Source organism: Heloderma suspectum, chromosome 3, assembly GCF_057233095.1.
Source record: "Heloderma suspectum isolate Gila_16-S chromosome 3, 16-S_ref, whole genome shotgun sequence".
NCBI classification, from domain to species: Eukaryota; Metazoa; Chordata; class Lepidosauria; order Squamata; family Helodermatidae; genus Heloderma; species Heloderma suspectum.
Window position 1 is genome coordinate 190,542,330 of NC_139460.1, and position 24,197 is coordinate 190,566,526.

The 24,197-nt window shown below is 43.1% G+C and overlaps 2 protein-coding genes across 9 annotated transcripts in view; one reads left to right on the forward strand and one right to left on the reverse strand.

Annotated features, from left to right (window-relative positions):
- Positions 1 to 23,139, reverse strand: LOC146350567 (uncharacterized). 3 transcript variants are annotated; one of them, XR_014789314.1, is made up of 4 exons: positions 22,962 to 23,139; positions 22,386 to 22,544; positions 15,610 to 15,745; positions 1 to 1,241 (listed from the first exon to the last, which is right to left on the reverse strand). XR_014789314.1 is itself a non-coding variant. In XM_084845221.1 (4 exons), exons 1-4 carry the CDS (start codon positions 23,022 to 23,024, stop codon positions 1,238 to 1,240), a joined length of 324 nt encoding a protein of 107 aa, XP_084701347.1. In that variant the 5' UTR covers positions 23,025 to 23,066; the 3' UTR covers positions 1 to 1,237. The 3 variants fall into 3 exon arrangements, 1 of the variants encoding a protein (XP_084701347.1); XR_014789313.1 differs by having other exon boundaries at positions 22,377 to 22,544; positions 22,962 to 23,135; XM_084845221.1 differs by having other exon boundaries at positions 22,377 to 22,544; positions 23,009 to 23,066.
- The window catches only part of LRMDA (leucine rich melanocyte differentiation associated), a 1,351,091-nt gene that overhangs the window by 701,743 nt on the left and 625,151 nt on the right, over positions 1 to 24,197 (forward strand). For all 6 annotated transcript variants that reach the window (XM_084845214.1, XM_084845217.1, XM_084845216.1 and 3 more), the window contains one exon: positions 4,960 to 5,094. In XM_084845214.1, the coding sequence (XP_084701340.1) occupies positions 4,960 to 5,094 (135 nt within the window). The remainder of the gene's footprint in view (positions 1 to 4,959; positions 5,095 to 24,197) is intronic.

The window sequence follows — 24,197 nt, forward strand, 5'->3', positions numbered from 1 at the left end:
GAAGGTGAGAGGTACTTATGAGTTTTCTGCTGCAGGTTTCAAAATAATGTGACTTGCTCTGGGTACCATGCATCTTGACTTGGGCAGTAAAAAGTCTTGGGCCAGTCCTATTCCCAACTCTTTTAAGTTCCATCAAGCTATTGTCATCTGGAGGGGAGGGGGAGAATGGAGACAGGAGCCCTCTGGGATGCTTAGTTCCTCATCCCCTTGACAGACATGATGAGCCAAGAGTGACTTAGTTATACACAGATTAAACTTCCTATATGTCATACTCTTGCAAGTAGCCATGTGGAATCACCAAGTAAAATAAGTAGCACTTGACAGATGTGGGATTTTTTAAACAAAGGATTTGAAACCTTGGAGGGTGGCCATTAGGTATTGTGTGGGTCAGTGAAAACTTGTCTTTTAGGTTGTATAAAAGGGTTGGTACACAAGTGGACATTTCAACAATGTGTTTTAACAGAAATTAGCACATTGTAGCTTTCACAGAAATGATTTATTTCTCCTTATTAGGTTGGTTCTGAGGTGGTATAGTTTTACAGGCAAGGGGGAAAATGGGTCTTAGGATGTATTTGCTGGAATGTTTGTATATGAGCATAAAAACTTGTCAGTAAAGCCTTAAGAAGGGGATAGAAAGTGGGCCAAATTAGACAAGATTCAGGCACATGAAGTGTTTCCTGACTTTGATTTTAATATGGAAGCAGGAGGCTAAAAATTTCATAAAGAAACCACTGAGTGGAGGGATGCTTAACATTTTCCCTGCAGACTATCTGCTAAAGACCACCCTCCCCATGCTGCTTTTCTCTCTGCATGGAAAAAGATGTGGGTCCAGTATCTTTCCATGTATGAGTGAGGGAGCAGCTTGGGAAGCACAATGTTTCTCAGAAAATGGACCACGGGGAAAGGGTTTAGAACCCCCTCAGGCCCACAGTTGCTCAGACCAAATTTGGAGCCCCTTCTAGCTGAACTAAAATGAAAAAAGAACAAAAAAAGAACAGGTATAGTTTTGCCCAGTATCTGGAAAATGATGATGATGATGATGACGGCCACAAGCACATCCCTACCATATGGCTCTTTTTTTAAATAGCTTTCCACGTTTGCTTGTTTGGGTACTGCAAATAAGTTGCAAATGGAATACACATAGTGAAGGGTAGGTCTTAAAGGGCAAAAGTTCTGTTTCTGTCCTGTGGTGATGCCGCTGCCCTTCAGTTATTGAGGTGAAGCAATGGAGTATATTTCATCTGCAAGAGATAACAAAGATAACAGGAAAACATAAAGTTGGGGACAAGCAACGTAAAAGACCTGAGCATTTAAGATAACTACATCATAATTGTGGCACACAGTTCTAGACATGAATGAATAAAAGAGTGAATTGTTGGTTTAAACAAGTAATTCATACCATTGTTTAGAAAAAGTTGCCCTTGCATGTATGGAAATTATGTATGGAACTGTATTATGTATTATGAACTGTATGGAAATTAATATAAATAGTATTTGATAGAGAGCATCCAAGGATTGTATCCTTTATTTATTATTATTATTATTATTATTATTATTATTATTATTTATTTATTTAGCTAGCTTGTGTAGCATTTTGGCTACACCATGAGCTGGGACATCCCTGATTCAGATCTCACCCCAGTCATGAACTCACTGATTTGCCTTAGACAAGCGACATTCCAGGAATATAGCAAGCTGCCTTGTACCAGGTCAGCCTTTTGGTCTCTCTCTAGCAGAGTAGCAAGTACCCTGACTGGCAGTGGCTCCTCAGGGTCCCAGGCAGGGAACCATCTTGCCCATCACTTGCTACCCGACCCTTTGAAGAACTCTGTGCTTCTGCCTGGCATCTCTGGTACATAGCTAATGATGCCAGCTTTCCAATCACCCTTATTTTAAGGATAGTTGAGCTAATGTATGTAAGGATGATGATAAAATATTTTTGTTGATTTTAACACATGAAATGCATTATAAATCCAAGCATTTTTTCTAGGTTTGATTTCTTTGTTACAGAAAACCCAGTTTTTCTAAGATTCTTCTGCAATTTTATTTAAACTTTGCCTGTTTTTAAAATCCAAAATCTAGATGCAAAGAAGGATGTGTAGGGAGCTGAGCAGGAAGTGCCAAAGGGCTGGATTGTTTGTTTGCTTGCTTGCTTCTTTTTAACCCTCCATCAACAGCTGCACCCTAACAACACTGAAAAAACTTATCTGTCAGTCTTCCACAACACCATGATTCAGGTACTCCTCAGAAGTGACAAGGTGTCAACTGCTATGTGGTGTTTCAAGGGCCCCCTTTCTTAATTTAGTGGATAATAGGTGTTTTTACTTTTATGGCTTTAGGGGGACAATTCTACCCCTATTGGAGTGACAGGGACAACTGAAAAACCATGCACATAAAATGCATAGCCCTGCCAAATGCTGTTTAAAGTTATTAGTCACTTGTCATGCCTATAGATGCTTAGCCTAGAATGTGTTCAGTCCATTTTCTGTGGGAAGGAACGTAGAGGTTGAAAAACAATATTTTTGTCATGAACAAATTACTCACTTATCTTAATATCACCACAAATGGCATTAGGGGGAGTAGTGCTCATGTTTAGAAAACCTGTTGACAAAGCTGAAGTTTTAACTCCTCCACCCCCACCCCCCAGCCCCGTGTTATATCCTTCCGAGTGATCTAGGATGGATCATTTTGTGCTAAACCTACTAATTTGGCTTTGGGGGTGGCTTTGGCCTAACTGTGAGACTTTTCCACAGTGTTTCAGACCATATAGGAATGTTACAATTTATTAACAATTAGTGCCATTCAGTGGAAGGTACCCAATAAAGCAATATATGACATCCAAACTTGCAAAATATGGCATAAAATTCTGGCTGTGTTGCAATTCCAATACAACATATGTTTGGGATGGTGGATACATATATAAGGGTGCCCCAGCAGCTCAAAATGTAGGTCAGTCAGTGGTTGATAAACTAACACTGCATTTACATGGGTCCAGATGGACTACAATAACTGATCATTTGTCAGGGTGGACACTGAGCCCATAGAATCCCAGAGTAGTTCTGATTCTGAGGAAGAGGAGTCGCTCCTGGGAGAGGAGCGCGCTCCTCTTTCCCAGGGCCAGCAGCTGATGGAGATTCCTCCCACCGGCATTCCTAGCTTAGATAGCAGTCCTGGGAGTGACAGAGTGCGGGAAGCAGACTTGATGGACGCGCGACGCCGACGCAGAGAGCGGCGCCAAATGGAGGGCGCAGAAAGGAGGCGTAGTGCCCGGTTGGCGCGCAAACAACGGCTGCGCCCAGAGGATCCAAGGGAAAAGGGGAGGGACTCTCCCTAGCCCTTAAGTTCAGGGTCTGCCAGTGATTCCCTTTCAAATGGGGACCAACTGTTTCAACTTAGGGCATAGGTACTCTGCTGCTCATATCTAGTTGCTAATAGTAGAGTTGTTAAGTTGTAAAGGAGGAATAAAGCTTTGAAAAGAATCCCTTTGTCTGTGTCTGGACTTGGCTACTGGATTAGACTGAGAGAGACCTCCAAGGAGCCCTTGACATCATTTTTCACCAGTGTGCCACTAGCCAAGAAACTAGCTAAGAAAAAAACTGACTCTGTTTGGCACATTGAAACAAACAAATGAACCAGAAATTCACCCGGTGTTCACCAAATGTGGTGATTGAACATAGGCTGCTCAGGTAGGGTGTGATATGATTGCAATCGCTGTGAAATTGTTTGTTGTTAGTGGTAATTCACAGCTCATAAGGACTGCACCCTTAGATTTGTGCAATTGTTATGTATGCTAATGACACAACGTTTTATGTTTAAAAAGTGTGTGGTCAGTTAGACCCCATATATTATTTCTGTAGGTTTTTGTACTTTGCATTATGGGGTATTATTGACTGCAATGCCTCATGTGCAACAATACTGTTTTAATGGAACAGGGATAATTTTCAGAAAGACATTATTTTTTGCTTTCAAATGGTGTCATGCTTATTAACTTCTAGCAGGTATGTTATTTGTATGGCTTTCTTGGAGTATATGTGACCCCAATACCAGATTGGTACTTTTTAAAATTGATGTAGAGGTAAGGCTTCAGGGAGCTGAGCTACACATGACAAGCTCAGTAGGCACCTGAACCACGGGAAGCTGTGGAGTCCTTGAACTTGACTCCCCTGTCAAATATGCAAATGTTTGACACGAAAGGCCAAGCTTAGGAAAATCCAGCTCAGTTCTAGTTATAGAAATATTTGCCTTCAAATGGTTGTTAATTTCTATAGCTTGTCCTGTGGATATCTGTGCAGTGAATGCATGAAATCACTTTCAGGTGTAAGCATCCAAGATTGCATGTGTCACTGTGCAACCATTTCAGTGGCAGATCTTACAGTTTCCTCCCACTTTGAAGTCGTGTGTGTGTCATATACTGCAGTGCTGTAGTATGGTAGTACCAGGCTTCTTGAGGTAAGATTTGGTCAAGCATTTCTGCCTATTTGTAATAATTAACTAAATGATGTGGTGCCACCAACAGCATTTCTGCTTTTGGTAGTACTCACAGCCTGCTGTTATTTGACTCCATTTTAAACTCATTTTTCCAATGGGCTGTAATATATTTAGTGATGAATGTACTGTGAAAGTAACTGCTTGTTGCCATGTTGGAAAAGTTTCATGGCTTCAGCAATTGCTAACCATTTCCCCATACAACATCCATCATTTTGTCAAAGTTTTTAATGTTTTGCGGAGAGTCATCTAGGAAAGAAAAAGAAGAGGAGGAAAGGGGGTGGGAGATTCTGCCAAGAAACTGACTTGGATCTAGCCCCCTTTACCTTGGGAACAATTAATGTTACATTTCCCAAAATGCCATACTATAGTAGGTGTGATGTGGGGGGAGTGGGACTGTTGCAACTAATTTAAAAGCCTTTCTTTCATTAATGTCATTAAATCTTTAACCCATAACCTTGGACAACACATAACAGAACTGGAGAGCCTGCTGGATCACTTGTTTGATGTAGTGCCTTCCTTGGAGTACCTGAGTTTGCTGGGAAATACAGCATGCCCAAATGAGCTGGTGTGCAAAGACAAGGATGAGGGAGACTACCAAAGGTACAGGTTAGTATCTTGGGTTGCAAATGTAGTTGGTTTTGAGGTATAAAATATTCAGTCAAATTTAAATGGCTGCTGAGGTAGAACAGCTTCAAAACAATTTATGGGAAGTAATAACCTAACGTATGCTACAACTCAAGACACAGGCCAGATTTCAGGGATTTGGGAGGCATGTGTGTAGAATTTACAAAATCTTTCGCTCCCGCTCCCCCGCTCCCCCATTCATTACAGAGGCCCTTTTATGAGGAAAGGTAAGGTGGCCACTTCAGGTTTGAGGAAGCCATTTAGGGTTGCCAGGTTTCCTGAACCTCAAATATGGGAGCTAAGGAGCTGGATCCAATGGGAGTGTACAGTAGAGCTTACTGGTGGCTGGTGGGATGGGAAGATATCACCTATTGTGTGGGGAGAAGACTCTGGCTGAGCTTCATGAGTGGAGCCAGATGGACATGGGGGAGCAAAACAAATAGTAAAATGTCTCAAGCCAAGCAGAAAATAGTCTCGCCACCACTTGATTTTGACCCTTCACTCATTTTTGTCATTTTTATGGAGACCCTGACAAGAAGGCTAACCCTCTGAAACTTGGCAACACTAGACCTATTAAGGATGGCAGAGTTAGACATAGACAAATATGAGCCATGGGACACAATCCACTGAGAAGCTTTCCTGCACATGCCTTGCTAAAATTTATTCAATTATATGAATTTTCAGTCCCATGCAGGGCCTATACAGACAGACCCAGCCTTTCTTTGAGCTATCAAGACTGTGCAAATTGCAGAAACTCCTTCTATAAACCCTATATAGAAGTACTAGTTCATGCAATTGGTGATTCCATGCAATTCCCACTGAATCAAAAGCTCACCATCAATCCCATGCATTTTCACAAGTGATTACATGGAAGTTGTCAAGTATCAGCAACCATGAATTTAATTTCTCCCTTTTAACATCTAGGCCAGGCTTCCCCAACCTTGTGCCCTCCAGATGTTTTGGATTACAACCTCCAGCATTCCTGACTCTTAGTCATGGTGGCCGGGACTGATGGGAGTTGAAGTCTAAAACACCTGAAGGGGACCAGATTGGGGGAAGCTGATCTAAGCCAACCTATTGTCACAGCATTATGTATTTCCTCACCCCTGTCCCACATAAGTGGTTGCCATCGGTGAGGAAACACACAACACTGTAACATCAGGACACAGGAAAGTGATCCACTTTGGTGGAGGGAGCAATTAAATATAGAGCTGCATTTTCAATACCAGCAGCAAAGAACCAAGTAATCAGATGACGTAAGGTGCAAGACAGTACATGATGATGTGATGCTGTTACTGAGTGATGAGTGTGTGTGTGTGTGTGTGTGTGTGTGTGTGAATCCGCTCTTCAAAATACGATGGCAAATTTCAGGGGGAAATGCTTGGTGTTTTCCACATAACTGTAATGTATCATGTTGTTCTCAAGTTAAATCTGGCTTAAAAGTTTAGCCAAAAGCCTGCCTACCTACCTACCTACCTACCTACCTACCTGTGAATGAGATAAATATCACTTCTGGTATATCACACATGCATTCTGAGATGATTGCACCTTTCATGGACATGAGACATGCTGATCTGTACATTAATGCCTTCAGAAGACAACTTATTAAAAACCTGAAATGAGGCTTGTCCAGAAAAGACATAAATTGGTAGCTGTGGGATTAACCGCCCCCTTTTTTTGTGTGCTAAATCTGCTGTTAGTTGAGCTAATGTTTAGCAAGCTGGCAGACTCACAACCTGATCTGTAGTGGCCGTTCCATATTCAGTGTTTCAGACATTTAAAAAAATATATGTAAAACTATTTTTAGTCTAGAGATTTAAAAAAAAAACCAGAATTTCCAACAAGCCCAACTTCTGAGTTGTGCATAAATGTATCTTCTTGGTTTTTGCTAAGTGGCCTAGATTGAATAAAATATTTTCCCATCACCTTAACCCCAAACTGGAGAGCATGCTGGCTGTCCTGCTTACAAAGAGCCTAATAGTGGTGTCACCATGTAAATTTATGAGATGTTTCACCGCAGAATTGCTTAAAAATGAATGATATCTCTACAGTTTACTGTTTTTCACTTTAAGTACATTTTTCTGACAATATGCCTCCTATTAATCATTTAAGCAAAAGTAGTTCCTTAAAGGAGCTATTCAGAGGCAAGAATCCATGGTTCATTTAATGCTGTCTAGGAAAAAAAAAAGTTGTTGAGTGACATTCTCTGTGGTTGTGTGATGTAATATTTATAATATGTCACACAGCCATACATCAAAACAATCATGTCTGTTGTTGGATTTGCATGCACAATGTTGATTTTTTAAAAAGAACATTAAACATTTTCTAAAGATTAGGTCACATTTATGGTAAACCATCATGCCAAAAATGGGAAGAATGCATTTATGCATGTACATTATTCTTTCAATCTGATGCTTTTTTTCTTTTCGAATTATCTTTGACATTTTTCTTAATTAAAATAGGTTTTTAAATGAATTTGATTCTGATTTATACCATACCTGGCTGCGCTGAAGCCCATGTTACACCCTATTGCTTTCATTTCTCCCATTTCTCCCATAGGACTAGCCTTGGATGTTCTTCCTTTTTGCAAGCTAATCTATGTATTTATTTCCATAATGTATATACTGCATCTGCCAAGCCACTCTGATGGGAGTTGTAGTCTCACACATCTAGAGGGCACCAGATTGGGGAAAGCTGTTGTAAGCGCTTGCATACAGCAAAAGGACATCTCAGGATCATGGCCCAAGGTGTGAGGAAGGGAAACCAAAGTGTTTTTCTGTTAACTAAACTTTTCTCAGCAACACTGTAACCTACACACACGCGCACACACACACACACACACACACTCATCAAAAAACCCTGCTAGTTTAAAAGACCAGACGATAAGGCTATCTCACTTTGGTCCAAACTCCACAAAGCCAGAAAATTCGAAGCTAAGGCTGATGCTTTACCTGACATGCCCCGTCATCAGTCATGATGTGCAATGTCACAAATTGTGCTTGCTTACAACTTACCCTCCATGCACCCATGCTTTTCCTGGGTCCCAAATCCAGATTGGGAAGATGGAGTGCCTCGGACCAGTAAAGATGCTCCACGCTGTCCTGGTCCTGTATTGCCTTTTGAAGCATCTGAACTTTACTGTTTTGCTAGAGGAATCGTACTATCTAAAAAGCTATCTAAAAGTTCTATATGTTTGAAAATGTATTTTAAAACCTAAGCAGGAAAACAGGGAATACCCTTTTAAGTAGTTAAAGAAATGAAATCTTGCCACACGAGAAGTCTTAAGATATGGTTTATAAAGAAAATTAAATGCAGAAGAACATCATATACAGAAGTAACATGTGAAACATGCAATGATTACAAGGAAAATACATGGGTACACTATGCAAAATGCACTACAGTTTAACTCTTGCTAAAGCCTAGGGATGTACGAATCCCTTACTTGCCAGTCCGGGGCAGGGGGTGTCCGCAGTGGGGGAGGCGATCCATTCCTCCCTCTGGAATCCTCTTCAGCTAGCTTTGCTCCGTGGCAATTCCGCGGAGCTGCCGGCCAGCTCCGAAGTGCCAGCGATACGGCCGCCATGCCGTATCACTGGCTGAAGGGGACTAATGACTGTGGATGCAAATGGCATCCGGGACGCCATTTGTGGCCGTAAAGGCCTTAGTTTAAGGTAAATGCAGCCATATACGGCTGCATTTACCTTAAACTAAGGCCTTTACAGCCGCAAATGGCGTAGTGGATGCCATTTGCGTCCGCAGTCAATCTGCCCATCCAGCAATACGGTAATGGTGGCCGTATTACTGGCACTCCGGAGCCGGCCGGCAGGGAGGATCCGGCTGGCGAGGATTCCTCCAGGAGGCAGAGGTAAATCTTCCAATCCTCCACAGACTCCGGGGGGGGGGGATTCTTTTGAATCCAGCCTCACTGGGGCCCGTGGAGGATTTCTCCCCCATCCCTCTAAGGCCTATTTAAAAGAAGAAGAAGACAATGTTAGTAGGCTCAGTAGGCCCAATGCTATTAGGCCTGAAACACTGTTAGTAGGCCCAAGTAAGCCCAGCAGCAGTTTCAGTGGCTCTTAGCTCAGCTGTACTTAAACTTCCACCAATCCAAACTAGCTAAATGCAGTGTTTGAAGCTTTCAGCTATATACAGCAGTATGGTCCAAACTTTTAGAGAAAAGCAAGAGGGTGGTGAGCGGAATTAAGCTACCTCTGCAGATCCCAAGCAGAGGTCTGAAGACCAGGCTTTTGTGGACCCAGAGGAAGATTGGAAGAGACCTCTCCTAGAATCCACAGTGTAGAACTCAACAAACTCCAGGTAGGGAAAATTTCCAGGTAGAGAGTGAAGACAATATTTTAAATCGAAAAGTGTTGTGAAGCCCATGCTTCACCAATGAGCAAAATAAAATAGCAGGCAAAAACTACACCGAGCTGCTCAGGCGCCAGGCGCCTGGCTTAGAGAAACTGGCTTGGGGAAAGATAGTCCAAAATAGTCTCGAAGCCAAGAGAAAACCTGTTCAAAAAAAGAAAAGAGGACTCTTCTTCTCCCAAAAGGGAGGCAAGAACCCAACAAACTCTCGAAACAAATCAAAATCTGCTAATAAAGTTCAGAGTTAAGCAAAGTTAAGCAAAATCAAGCAAGCCGGGTTGGAACAAACATGGTTTTTGTCTTTTTCACAGGGTGCTGTTGCTTCCTTGAATCCCCTGACAACCCTCAATTTTCTGCTCTTTGATTGGCTCTTTTCTGTATTTGCTAACTGGAAAATTTGGTTCTGAATGACATATGGGGGTGGGGTGGGGTGGGGGGCAGAAACCTGCAGGGACAGTTTCTGATTGTTCTAGGCAGCTGATGTTACTCTAGGCCTGATCAGGGTACATGGGAACACTTCGGACTCGTGGAGCTGCAAGCTTCAGAGGGTAACAAATGTAACCTTTTCTCACGCTGCTCCATTGTTCCATGGCTTGACCACAGCTTTGTCAGCACGATGGCCTGCTTTTCCAACTCCAGGCAGCAAAACATTCTGCCCTCAAGGAAAGACAGGCCTCCTTATGAAGCAAAGTTTCACTCCCATTCCATGCCATAGCCTCCTCCTAAGCCCTCTGTTCCCAGCACTTGAATGCAAAAAGGGACCTTAGTAACCCAAAGAGTTAAGGGGAAAGGGGGGAGCAGAGGAAGAAGGGGAATGGCTAGGAGTGCAGACCAGTAAACAGAAGCAGTGGGGTCTGGTCATGCTGAGGGGATTGCTTGTCTAACACACAGTTAGCTGCTGCTGCTTTTTCTCTACATGGCAGTTATTCCCCTCCTCAACATTCCAAGTGCCGCATTATGAAATCTCATAGGAATTCATTATACCAATAAAAATTATTTTAAAAATAAGTAAATGGAGTTTTAAAAATAATCCATTCCACCAACTACAATAGAAAGGGAATAAGAAAAAATATATATGTTTTTCATATATAGCCTCCAGCTTTTTGGCAAATGATGGACACAAACGGTTGCCAACACATGTTTTCGGTGCCAAAACTGCCTGACTGAGCATTTTTTTTTCTGTTAACTTCCCTTTCGCCCTCAATCTTTACCCAGTCTTCCTGAAATTCTCAGGTTATGTAAAGTAGACATTTCTGTCTGGCACATGCGATTTTCAGGAAGACTGGTGAAACCATTTCAATTTTATTAAGGTTAGAATAACCCACCCACCCCCTGAGTTTCATTTAACATGGCGGAATCCTTTTTTTTTTTTTAACTGGTTGCCTTATCTATTGGAGGCACTACTGTGCCTCCAATTCTGTCTGTCTGTCTATCTATCTATCTATCTATCTATCTATCTCTAGATAGACAGACAGACAGAAAGATAGATAGATAGATTAGAATTTTAGTTATGCAATTTTTAAAACGCCAAAACATAACACCTACATTTTCATCATTTCTCAAACATCAATAACTTTAATGAGACTTAGGGCACAATCCTATGACCGCGAGACAGCGGCTACATGGCCATATTTGGTTATTATTTGGTTTTTGGGAACCAACCTCAGCACTCCCAAGTCAGTTCCCAGAAAACCACCTCCCCGCCCTCATCTCCGCCACGTCATAAGAGGCGCGGTTCATCTCCGGCTTTGTGCTTGTAAGAGCATCGTGGAGCAGGGGGAAAAGTGGCGTTCCTGAAGGTGAGGAGGGGCGGGGATGGCGGAAGTATCATTATGATGCTTCCTATATGCCAGCCAGCCTCTCCCACCACCACCCTTCTCCAGCTAGACAGCTGAAATTGGCTGTCTAGCTGCTAATGCTGGGCAGCTGGAGCATGGAGGAGAAGATCCCCTCTGCGTTTTGCCTGCCCTGCATTGGATTGCACCCTTAGTAACAAAACAGACATGTATCATGTTGTATTTTATATATATGTGTGCATCTGTATAGTCCATTAATATACAACCTGTCTGCCAATATACTCAAGGCAATTTGCAATTAATTTATATTAACAAGTTACAATCTAAGAGAAACATTATAAATGAGAAAAGGTATGGGGAGGAAAATATGATACCTCTTTTAGAAATCTGATATGCATTTGAGAAGATAGCAACCTAACAGTAGCAATATTTTGGATTTTCTGAAATTCATAAAGGTATCAAATTTAATTAATTTATTTTGTGTGTGATTCAGTATACCAATGAAAATTGTACACATGAATTGTATTACTGTTGATTATGAATAATTAGTTATCATTTGCTATTAAGAAATGAAATTAAATAATTTGTTGTGGTCAGCAGAATAGAATTGAAAGCACTCAGAAAGCTATTTACAAAACAAAATATAACAACATAAATAACATCAACTAAAACATCTAATGTAAAAAAACCCACCAAATTCCAATATTGACAAAAAGTAACATGACTAGCAAAGGAGCCTAAATGCCAAATAACCTCATCTGCAGTCTCTGCTTTGAAGATCTCCAGAAAGCAAAGGTCATGACCAAGAGATCAAAGTCACAGAGCATCAACACAATAATTGCTTGTTTACTTGTCTTGTACTAGCAAAACTCTGTCTATTGTGGGGTCTATTGTTTGCAGTGAAAACATGAACCATGTTATTACTGGTCTTTTGAAAAATGTTCTGGGTCAAAATATATTGCAAAGTATTTTTTAACATAGGTGACCTTACTTATTTTTATTGGTAAGATAAAAATTGCAAACAGGAGGTGTGTTATGTAGTTTTAGTGTTTGTTGTTCCCTTGAACTGCCAGGTACATATGTAGTCCACCTGTTGTGATATTTTATGCTGTTTATGTTTTTGCTGGGCTGCTCTGACTTCTTCCAGCTACATTGATTATTTTTCCTTCTTTCTCTATGGACTTTCTAAAGGCTACAATTTATTAACTTTCACATACAGCCTCAGCTAAAATATTTGGCCCACATACCTAATTACAATCCCAGATTTTGGGGATACCAAATTTTGGGGAAGTAATTCTTGCTACCTTTCCTCACCTATGGGATTCAATCCTTCCAAAACCATGAAGCAGCACTTTACTTATATTTGTGCTCCACATGAATGATATTAAATTTCTCAAGTGCTAGGTGCTGACTTGAATTGCCATAACACTAAATTTTACTTTTAATATACACACGTTATATCAAATGTACAAGAGATTTCCTATGATGGCAATAGGGGTCTAAGGGAGCTTGTCACTTCTGTGAAGTCACAAAATCATAGAATCATAGAATAGTAGGGTTGGAAGGGGCCTACAAGGCCATCGAGTCCAACCCCCTGCTCAATGCAGGAATCCAAGTCAGAGCATCCCTGACAGATGGCCGTCCAGCCTCGTCTTGAATGCCTCCAGTGTGGGAGAGCCCACTACCTCCCTAGGTCATTGGTTCCATTGTCGTATTGCTCTAACAGTCAGGAAGTTTCTCCTGATGTTTAGCCGGAATCTGGCTTCCTGTAACTTGAGCCCATTATTCCGTGTCCTGCACTCTGGGATGATCGAGAAGGCATCCTGGCCTTCCTCTCTGTGACAACCTTTCAAGTACTTGAAGAGCGCTATCAGATCTCCTCTCAGTCTTCTCAAGGCTAAATATGCCCAGTTCTTTCAGTCTCTCTTCATAGGGCTTTGTTTCCAGTCCCCTGATCATCTTTGTTGCCCTCCTCTGAACCCTCTCCAGTTTGTCTGCATCCTTCTTAAAGTGTGGTGCCCAGAACTGGACACAGTACTCCAGATGAGGCCTAACCAGTGCTAAGTAGAGGGGAACTAGTACTTCCTGGGATTTGGAAGCAATGCTTCTATTAATGCAGCCCAAAATAACATTTGCCTTTTTTGCAGCCACATCCCATTGTTGGCTCCTATTCAGCTTGTGATCTACAGCAATTCCAAGATCCTTCTCGCTTGTAGTGTTGTTGAGCCATGTATCCCCTATCTTGTAACTGTGCCTTTGGTTTCTTTTTCCTAGGTGCAGAACTTGGCATTTATCCCTATTAAATGTCATTCTGTTGTTTTCTGCTCAGTGCTCCAGCCTATCAAGATCACTTTGAATTTTTTTTCTGTCTTCCAAAGTATTAGCTATCCCTCCCAATTTTGTGTCATCTGCAAATTTGATCAGCATTCCCTGCACCTCCTCCTCCAAGTCATTAATAAAAATGTTGAAGAGTACTGGGCCCAGGACTGAGCTGTGTGGTACCCCACTCGTTACCTCTCCCCAGTTGGAGAAGATCCCATTGACAAGCACTCTTTGAGTCCGATTCTGTAGCCAACTGTGGATCCACCGGATCATTGTTTCATCTAGTCCACTTTGAGCTAGTTTGCTCATCAGGATATCATGGGGCACTTTGTTGAAAGCTTTGCTGAAGTTGAGGTATATTATGTCTACAGCATTCCCACAGTCCACAAGGGAGGTTACTTGATCAAAAAATGAGATCAGCTTCGTCTGGCGGGATTTGTTCTTGACAAATCCATGTTGGCTTTAAATAATTACTGCATTGTTTTCAAGGTACTTACAGATGGATTGCTTTATCATCTGCTCCAGAATGTTCCCAGGGATTGATGCCAGACTGACTGGTCTGTAGTTCCCAGGTTCCTCCTTTTTACCCTTTTTGAAGATAGTGACAACATTAGCCCTCCTGCAGTCATCTGGCACTTCACCTGTCCTCCATGATTTCTCAAAGAATAGACAGCGGTTCTGAGAGTTCTTCTGCCAGTTCCTTTATTACTCTAGGATGCAGTTCATCTGGCCCTGGAGATTTGAACTCATTCTAAGTAGTTAGGTGTTCCTGACCATATGCCTATCGATCTCAAGCTTCAATCCTGCCCCTTCAGCCTGTACTTCACCTTTGCCAGGGGGGCCATAGAGTCCCGTCCAGTCTGGTTTTCCCACTAAAGACACTTGGATGTATTTCCAAAAGAATACATTTTTCAGTGTATATCTCCTATTCCCCTTGTGATGTAGTAGTTAGAGCAGGGGTGGGGAACTTGTGGCTATCCAGTTGTTGTTGGACTGAATTCCCGTCAGCCCGAGCCTTTCATAACCAATGCTGAGGGATGGCAGGAGTTGCACTCTGACAACATCTGGAGGGCCAGATATTCCCCATCCCTGGTTTACAGTGTTGGATTTCCACTCAGTGTTAGAGTGTTGGACTTGTGGTATAGTCAAGTGTTGGGCTTTTACTCGGCTGTGAAGCTTATTCCATATTCTTGGGCAAGTACCTATTTCTCAGTCTAATCTATCTCACAGATTTGTGATATAAATGAGATGATTAGGAGGTGATTTTTAGCTACTTTCCCTACCCCCTGTCCTATCTCCCACCTGGTTCAACATACTGGAGCAGACAGGGGGGTAGGGGGTGCAGGATGTTGCAAGGGGAAAGAGAAATTGCTGAAAATTATCACCCTCCCTGTTCTGCTTGCAGAAACCTTATGGGATCAAAGAGCTTATCTTCTGTAGTGGGACACCAATTAGATACAACTCAGAGAGTTTTAACTCTTTTGAAATGTAAAGAAGCACAAAATAGAGTATGTGAATCCCCCTGAAATGTGCTAAATTGTCAGACCTTTTTTTTAAACTTCCCTCAAAACTCCTGAAGTTGGTCCCTCCAGATTTGTCTTGAAATTTTGCTGCAAGTAAAAGTTTTTGATAACTTAGGGATGTATGGAACTTCCCTGAAAAAACTTGCCGTTCTTAGTAAAACTCAATTTTGCTCAAAATGTCTTGATATGGAATGCTCTTTCCTTCTCTCTTCCCCTCCCCTACCCCATCCAAGGTATGAGGTTACACCACCCAAACAGTTATTTTATACATTGCAGTCTGCTTTGAGCTTGTGGAAAAGCAATTCATATAAATGTTATACATGTTTTGTCCAAGCAAGGTCCTCCAGATTTGCCTCAGAGATGGATGAGAACCTTAACCTTTGGCAGTAGAAGGTTTAGGTGAAACCTGGCAGTTTCAGTACTAAATTGTTTTAAAATTAGTATCCTTAATGCTATTATTTTGCCATGATAAGCAATGCCATACACACCTATCTGTGTACACACACACACTGTGTACTCCGGGATGAATGCTTCCGAAATATTTGCAAGCTCCAAAGGACACAGAAGACAGTTTGTAGAGCTGGCAACCAGGAAAAGTTCTGACTGAGGTACCTGTTTCTGTGCCTAAAAAAGAATAAATGGATGGTTGATGTTAATGCAGTGTCTTTGTTACTGACATCTAACCTCCTTTCCCTGACCTGCTGCAGAATGAAACTTACTGAATTGACTGCACTCCATGCATATCCAATTTTCTAAGGATGTTGTAGACTAGCAGAGGTTCCTAGTCAGAGATAAATAGGCCTTTAAAGGTTTTCCTGGGATATCTGTTTTTCCTCTCTTCAGAGCTCCTTGCTTTCCCCAACCACTGCAGATAACAACCTTCTTTCACATTTCTGAAAAGAAGGGTAAGCCTCATAACACCAGTCTCCAGAATTCTGAAGTGAATTCAGAGTGATGCTTAAAAATGCGTATGCACTCACTCCCTTAGCCAAAATAAAATATTCTATACATAGAATTTTAAATTTAGATGGATCCTTTTTCATTAAGCAGTGGTCTCTTAACTAGCAATTTTATAAGTTGAAAGCAGTTGCAATATGTCATGCAATTTATAGATCCCTGTGCCTGCCATAAAGTGTTTCATGATGGCTGCATTCTGTCTTATTAGTAGCTGTCTCTTTCTGCAGCCATTGCCGTTTGATAATAGTCTTAAAACACCCAAAATTACTTACCTGCAAGCAACATTCCAGATAGTGTCTGTTGACAGTTTGAATAAGTTTAGTGCCCTTTTGTTGTACTTTACCTTCAAAACAAACTGATTGAATCATCAATAGCTCCTTGGAAGCTGACAGAGGCCTATCATCTGGTTTAACCCTCTGATAGTAGGTTATCTTTGGGAGTTAACCTCCTTGCATTGTTAACTTGAATGTTTTATGTACTATGCAACTTTGGGATAGTGCTGTGATAACCTTAGTAACTAAGTCATATATCACAGTAAAGAGATCTGGAGTGACAAATAACCTTGGATTAAATTTACAAGGCTTGGATTTATATTATAACATGTTCATTCTGTAGTTTTAGCAATCCTTTTCTGTATTTTATAGAAACTGGAGTTATGTTTAGACTGGAATTCCATCTTCAGATGGATACATTGCTTATTTGCTTCATTTCTATGTTGAAAAGATAAATAATGGCATTAACACATAGGTATTCCCAGATGTTGTACATATCTTTACTGGCCATTAAACGAAGTGTGCTGTAGAATAGGACCTTTACTAAATTTGTACCCTATTTCTGTACCCTATTATCTGATTCCATCTGGAAGATGTACATTTTAGGTTGGTTCAGACATAATTTCCCTAGCTTTAAAAACGATGGTTTATGAAGCGGAGAACAAGCTTGAGAACCACATGGTCCTTATTTGCTTCTCCCCTCCTCTTAGATGCTGGCTTCAGCATGGAGATTGTGGTTTGATCTTGGCTTAATTAGGGATGTACGAAAGGTACTTACCTTTCCGCGGATTATGCTGATGCTGGGGGGGAGGCGTTCCCGGAATCCTGGCCGGGGGGGGGCGCTCTGTTCCTTCCCCCCGGAATCCTGGCTGGCAGGCTCCGCTCCACAGGGATTCTGCGGAGCCGCCGGCCGGCTCCTCCAGCAGCCGGACATCCGGCCACTGGCTAGCAGGGACGCAAATGGCGGCGGCCATAGCCGCCGTTTGCGTCCCTGCAGTCAGCCGTGATAGGCTACGTAAATGTTTACGTAGCCTATCACGGCTGATTAAAAACAAAAACAAAAAAATGCGCATATGCAAATGGCGGCGCCCGTGGGCGCCGCCATTTGCATTCCTTATTTTGGCACGTCTTAGTCTACGGAAACATTTATGTAGACTAAGAGGGCGAAAATAAGGGGAACACAAATAGCGTAGACGCTACGCTATTTGCGTTCCCCTTATTTTCGCCGTCTTAGTCTACGCAAATGTTTACGTAGACTAAGATGTGCCAAAATAAGGAACGCAAATAGCGGCGCCCATGGGCGCCGCCATTTGCGTATGCGTGTTTGTTTGTTTTTAATCAGCCGTGATAGGCTACGTAAACATTTACGTAGCCTATCACGGTGTTTTTTAAAAATCTAGCCGTGATAGGCTACGTAAATCTTTACGTAGCCTATCACTTTTTTTTTTTTTTAACCTGGAAATGGCGGCGGCGGCAGCTGGTCGGAAGACCGGCCGCCGCAGCCACCACCACCGAACCGCCACTGGAGCTGCCGCTGCCGCCAGGAAGATCCGCCTAAGGTAAGTCCCATCCCGGGGGGGGGCGGGGGCCGTTCCGCCACAGATTTCGGGGGGCTGAATGCGCTGGCATTCGGCATCCCCGAGATCCGTGGCGGAACTTTTGTACATCCCTAGTAATGCCGATTAGTAAACTGACATTGAACCAGATTTCCCTATTTGGAATGTAACTGGGAACTCTGGTTTAAACAAGCCACAATCTCCATGTTGATGCCAGCAGAGACGGCGAGGAGAAGGGAGGGGTGTGCAGGCCCTTTTTCGTGGCTTCATAAACCAAGCTGAAAATGTTACCTGCCAACTGACCATGAGCATCCGCTGAAAATTTTCAGGGGGTGGGGAGCTGCATAGCAGTTTGTGGTTGTAATTTGCATGCATAGCACACACCCCTAAAACACACTCAGTGGTGGCTGGTGACTCCAGTTCCAGAGGGGCTGTGATGCCATTCAGGGTTTTAGTCACCACGAGCCAAAAACTCCAATGATGCTATCCAAAGTGCTTTGCCCTATCCCCAAAATGGGTCCAGCACCTTGGATAGGAGCTTTCAAAACCTTAGCGCTGTTAGAGTTTTGGCTGGTGGTAACTAAAACCCTGAATGGAATCACAGCTGGCACTGAACACACCTGTGTGCTTTCTTTGTGTGTGCTCTTTGTAGCTTAGTATCACATTCAGAATTCTATGACATTTAGAAGCCTACACAGAGCAGTAGAAGGACCTGAGAATTGAACAGCACTAATGCAGAAGAGTGTTATATTCAAAAAGCATTATGAACTCTAACAAAAGTTTATTTGGAGTGAGGGATAAAAAAAACACATAGGAACAAGGGGAAAAAAGCCCAAATGCACAACACAGTACAGCTGTCTTAAGGATATTATATTGTATACGACATGGCATTACTGACTTTATCATAACGTTAACAACTTCACTTGACTCATCCTAGAATGATTTCCTTCATGTTTCCAAGATGAAGTTCTTGGAAACATTGGTGAATAGTTTCTAGAACAGTCTTCCCCAACTTGGTGCCCTCCAGATGTTTTGGACTGCAACCCCAGCATTCCGGACCATTGGCCATGCTGGCTGGGGCTGATTGGAGTTGAAGTCCAAAACATCTGAAGGGCACCAGGTTGGGGAAGGCAGCCATAGAGAGTAGCAGTGGAATCTGTGGGGAGTGTCTTTAGCAGTGGAAGGAAAAATGAGTATGCTTGATCAGGTTGTAGGGTTCTAGAAGAGCCTGGACTACTCAGTTTACTTTCCGCATTGTTATCAGCCACTTTATATATCAGCTTAACAATACAACTTTTGTGTGGCTGGAATTTTGAACTACAGCAATGTTATTTTGGAATTGCATATTTTCCTTGAACTGTACATTTTGTGTGTAGTTTTTTAAAGAAGCCCTGATAGCCTCAGAGGAAAGGTCTACCATTTCTAGTAGGTCTTGTGACTGAGCAGCGATAAGGCCTGGGCACCAGGTCTACCAAGATAGATATAGCCTCTGAGAAATTTGTATACCAGGTCTACTACTCTGTTGTTCCTCAGTGGGTAGACCTGGTGTCCAGTCTCTTTCCATCCATAGCTGAAACCCTCAGTTCTTTCTATGACTCCCTTCACTCCTGTAATGCTCCTTTGGGCCAAAGGCCATTACAGGGTTGAAGGGCATGGTTATTTATTTATTTATTTATTTACCTTCTTAATTGCCCATTTGGCCGGTCACCTAGCCACTCTGGGCGATGTACAACAGTACAAACAGTTTAAAACAGTAAAACTACACATTAAAACATCATATTTCTAAAAATACCCCACCCCACCCCAAATGCCTGCCTGAACAACCAAGTTTTCAATGCATGGCGGAAGCTCATTAAAGAAGGGGGATGGCAGAGTTTCCTAGGGAGGGAGTTCCACAGAGTGGGGGCCACCACAGAGAAAGCCTTCTCCCTCGTCCTCACCAGCCTAGAAGTCCTGGCTGATGGGACAGAGGGAAGGCCATCCTAGGCTGATCTTGTTGAGTGGCCTGTCTGGTATTGCTGGAGGCACTCCTTGAGATACGCTGGGCTGGAACTGTATAGGGTTTTAAAGGTCAAAACCAACACCTTGAATTTGGTCTAGAAAACAACTGGTAGCCAGTGCAACTCCTTCAGCACCAGAGTGATATGATCACGCCAGTGGCTGCCTTTAATCAGGTGAGCCACCGCATTCTGCACAAGCCTCAGCTTCCAAACCATCTTCAAGGGTAACCCCACGTAGAGCGTATTACAGTAGTCTAGACGAAAGGAGACCAGGGCATGTACTACCAATGGGAGCAGATGGTCAGGAAGGTAGGGGCGCAGCTGCCATATCAGATGGAGTTGGTACAGGGCTGTCTGGCTCATGGTTGACACCTGAGCCTCCATGAACAGCTGGGAGTCCAAAATGACCCCCAGGCTGCAGACCTGGTCTTTCAAAGTTAGCCGTACCCCAATCAACAGCAGGTCATCGTTCCCCAACCTACTCTTGTCTCCCACCGAAAGTACCTCGGTCTTGTCAGGGTTCAGCTTCAGCGTATTCCTCCACATCCAGCCATTCCCCATCTCCAGACATTTGGACAGAGATTCTATGGCCAACCTTGGTGAGGATTTGAACGAAAGGTAGAGCTGTGTGTCATCCGCATATTGATGACACCGCACCTCAAACCTCCTGATGATAGCCCCCAGCGGCTTCACATAGATGTTAAATAGCATCAGGGAGAGGATGGAACCCTGTGGCACCCCACACGTGAGTGGCCACGGGTCTGACACCTCCTCTCCCAGTGCTACCCTCTGGTACCTGCCAGAGAGGAAGGACCGGAACCACCGTAATACGATGTCTCCAATGCCCAACCTCTCCAGGCGGCCCAGGAGGATACCGTGATCAATGGTAGCAAAAGCCGCTGAGAGGTCGAGGAGAACAAGGAAGGAGCATTCGCCCCTATCCAAAGCCCTCCTCATATCATGCACCAAGGTGACCAAGGCCGTTTCTGTCCCATGCCCAGGCCTGAAGCCCGACTGAAATGGATCTAGATAATCGGCTTCTTCCAAGTATACCTTCAACTGCATTGCCACCACCTGCTCAATCACCTTGCCCCAAAATGACAGTTTCAAGACTGGGCGAAAGTTGTTCGAAACTTGGGGATCCAAGGAGGGCTTCTTTTAGAGTGGTCTTATCACTGCCTCCTTAAGAGCTGATGGCATCGCTCCCTCCTCAAGGGAGGTGTTCACCACTGCTCTGATCCCCTCACCTAATCTAGGGGTGGACGAAAGTCCCTTACCTGTCCTCGAAGGATGTTCACGGTGGGGGGGAGGCGCTTCGCTGCTCCCCCTCGAAGTTCAGGCCGGGGGGAGGCTTCCCGCCTCGCCTGGCCGCGAACTCGAAAGTTTAAAAAAAAACAAAAAACGCCCCCTTGCCCTTATTTTCGCCGTAGTCTACGTAAATCTTTACGTAGACTACAGCGACCAAATAAGGAACGCGAATGGCGGCTCCCTATGGGGGCCGCCATTATCCGTACGTGCTTTTTTTTTTAAAGTCACCCGTGATAGGCTACGTGACGATTGACGTAGCCTATCACGGCTGACTTTGCAAATCTAGCCGTGATAGGCTACGTGAATCGTCACGTAGCCTATCAGGGGACTTTTTTTTTTCTTTTATTGCAATGGCGGCGGCGGCAGCTGGTCGAAAGACCGGCTGCCGCTCCCGCCCCGCTCGAACACCCACCTATCAAGTGCACGTCCCCTTCTCACATGTTTAGCGTACACAGGTCAATAATGCCTGAATAGGGTTATGGTTCTGCTCTATTCCGCTTTGGTAAGACTATAGGATCCACTTCTAGGCACTGCAGTTTAAGGATATAAACAAACTGGAATGTGTCCAGGGAAATGTAACAAAGATGGTGATGGGCCTGGAGACAAGTCCTATGAGGAAAGGTTGAAGGAGTTGGGTATGTTTAGCCTACAGAAGGGACTATTAAGAGGCAATGTGATAGCCATCTTCAAATATCTGAAGGGCTGTCGCGTAGATGATGCAGCAGAATTGTTTTCTGTTGCTCCAGTGGGTGGGACCCAAACCAATGGGTCCAAATTACAAGAATAAGGATTTAGACTAAACAATAGAAAGAACCTCCTGATGGTATGAGCTATTCCAAGGAACAGATTGCCTTGGAAGGTCCTTTGTTAGAGCTCCTTTGTTAAGAGGTTGAATGGCTCACCATCAGGGATGCTATAGTAGCGGATTTTCAGTTGGACTAAATGGCCTGTGAGGTCCCTTCCAACTCTATGCTTCTGTGTTCATATCAGACATGGCAAGCCAGCCACCCCAAAAGCCTTTTGAAACAAACAAGTGGTGTGTGTGTGTGTGTGTGTGTGTGTGCCAGCTTTGTGAAAACCACAGGTGAGTGAACAAATATAAGTAATAAAGATTTCACAGCAAAGGTGCTACAGCTGAAAAGACTCTGCTCTTCATACTCACCAGGCTTACCTCTGAAGCCTGGAGAACTTGGAGGAGAACCCCTCATCCAATGGCCTGTACACATGAGAGATGATATTGTGAGTGTTGCCGCAATACTGATGTAGGAACATTTGGACATATTCCCAGCCCAGCTACAGGAAAATCTTAAATATTGGCACTCGATGCAGCCTAAGGAGAAAAAAGATGGAACATGGGTCACACAGCATGGGCCTACAACATATATGGTTCGCCATAGAGTCCATGTGCGCGCGCGCATGTGTGTGTATGCATGCATATGTATTGTTTTATCTGACTGTTCTTCAAAATGGCAATATTGTGGTGCTTCAGCACTGGTGACAGGGTAACTTTTAATGCCTGCTACAGATTGCCTTTTGTAGTTCCTTATCCTCTGCTGTACATCTGCACTGCCAAGATGGTTGGGGGAAGATTTCTGTCATATGATTCATGTGGCTTTCATTTCCCCCCCTCCGCCTTTCTTTAGAGAGCAAGTTCTAGATACAAGTTCTAGAAATGTGAAGATGAAGAAACCTTTTTCCCCCTGAAACGGTTCTGCTAGAAACCTATACTATCTTAATTGAAACTGACCTTTAGGGCTTTGGTCCAAAGGTGGCAGAGAGACGACATTACACTACCTGAACCTGTTGTCATTTTTGTGGCTGCCTATTTCTTAACGGCATCTTTCATTCCATCATTAAATATTTGCTGATTTTCTAATAGTGATGTTTTCTGCACCTGAATATTAATCTTTGTTCACGCTGCACTTAGATGGGTGTTTGTACTCCTCCCGAGCTTTACTCTTGACATATTGTTTCCTTCTGTTCATGTCTCTGTTTGAAAGAACCCCTTGTCCTCTGAGCTTTTCTACCAGTAATACAAGATGGCAGTATTATCTTCCACTGAAAGATAAGGGCCATCAGAGGCTCACAGAAGACTGAAAGGGCGGTCAAAGAAGTTGGAGATGTGTGTGAGAATATTTCAGTATCCCCAGACATACAGCTATGCTTAACAAATTGTCTAGCTCAGGACATGTTGTGCTTTGTAAGGAGCCCCCTCATTTTTACTACTATTACTCTTTCATAGAAGTCAGTAGTTAAGGGTTTGCATTCAGATTGTTGATGGATTTTAATTTGAGTCAGTGAGTATATTCTATTTCGTTAAGAATAGCAAGCTCATTGCCTCAGATGTAAGAAGCTGTAGCTGACTGGTGGCTTTTTGTTTTGTCTGGTTGTTGAAAGAGTAAATAATTAATAAAAGCATGGCCAGTGTTGCTTCTGCAACTGTAAGCAAATTGGAAGGCACCCAGTAGCAAGTTCAACCAGTTTGTACCTTTCCCCCAAAAAAGTCTGCTTAAAAAATCCAAGGAAGGGAATTCTAAACTTCCCCAGACAGCTTATTCCATTGAGTTCATATATATAATGGGCTGACCTTTACAACTGAACCTAAACAATTCCCCCCCTCATAATTCTGGACATGTGCGGTTACCTCTTCGACATGCCACAGGGACTCAACCTGATTACTAGAATGATGGTCTATATAAACTTGGCATTTGTGGGAAATATTATCAATCACCTTTCTGTTTCCTGCCAGGAAAAGATCTGGCGCTTCCTCTGTCCGTCTCCACTAAGTCTGTTTCATATCTAGGTGGCTGGCTGTAAATAGCAAGTACTTGAGATGAGTTGATATTATCACCTTCCAGAGCTGTTTTTTTTAAAACACTGATTCATGCCATGCTGTGCCATGCTGTGTCAGCTGTTTGTGAATAAAGCTATGTGTGTGGGTGTTCGACTAGCCAAGTTCCAGCTTTCTTGCCAAAATGTTAGA

Coding starts and splice junctions, on each gene's coding strand:
- LOC146350567 (XM_084845221.1), bottom strand. Junction 15,746..22,376: donor AGGCTTCAGAGGTAAGCCTG/GTGAGTATGAAG, acceptor ATTCTTTTTTAG/GCACAGAAACAGGTACCTCA.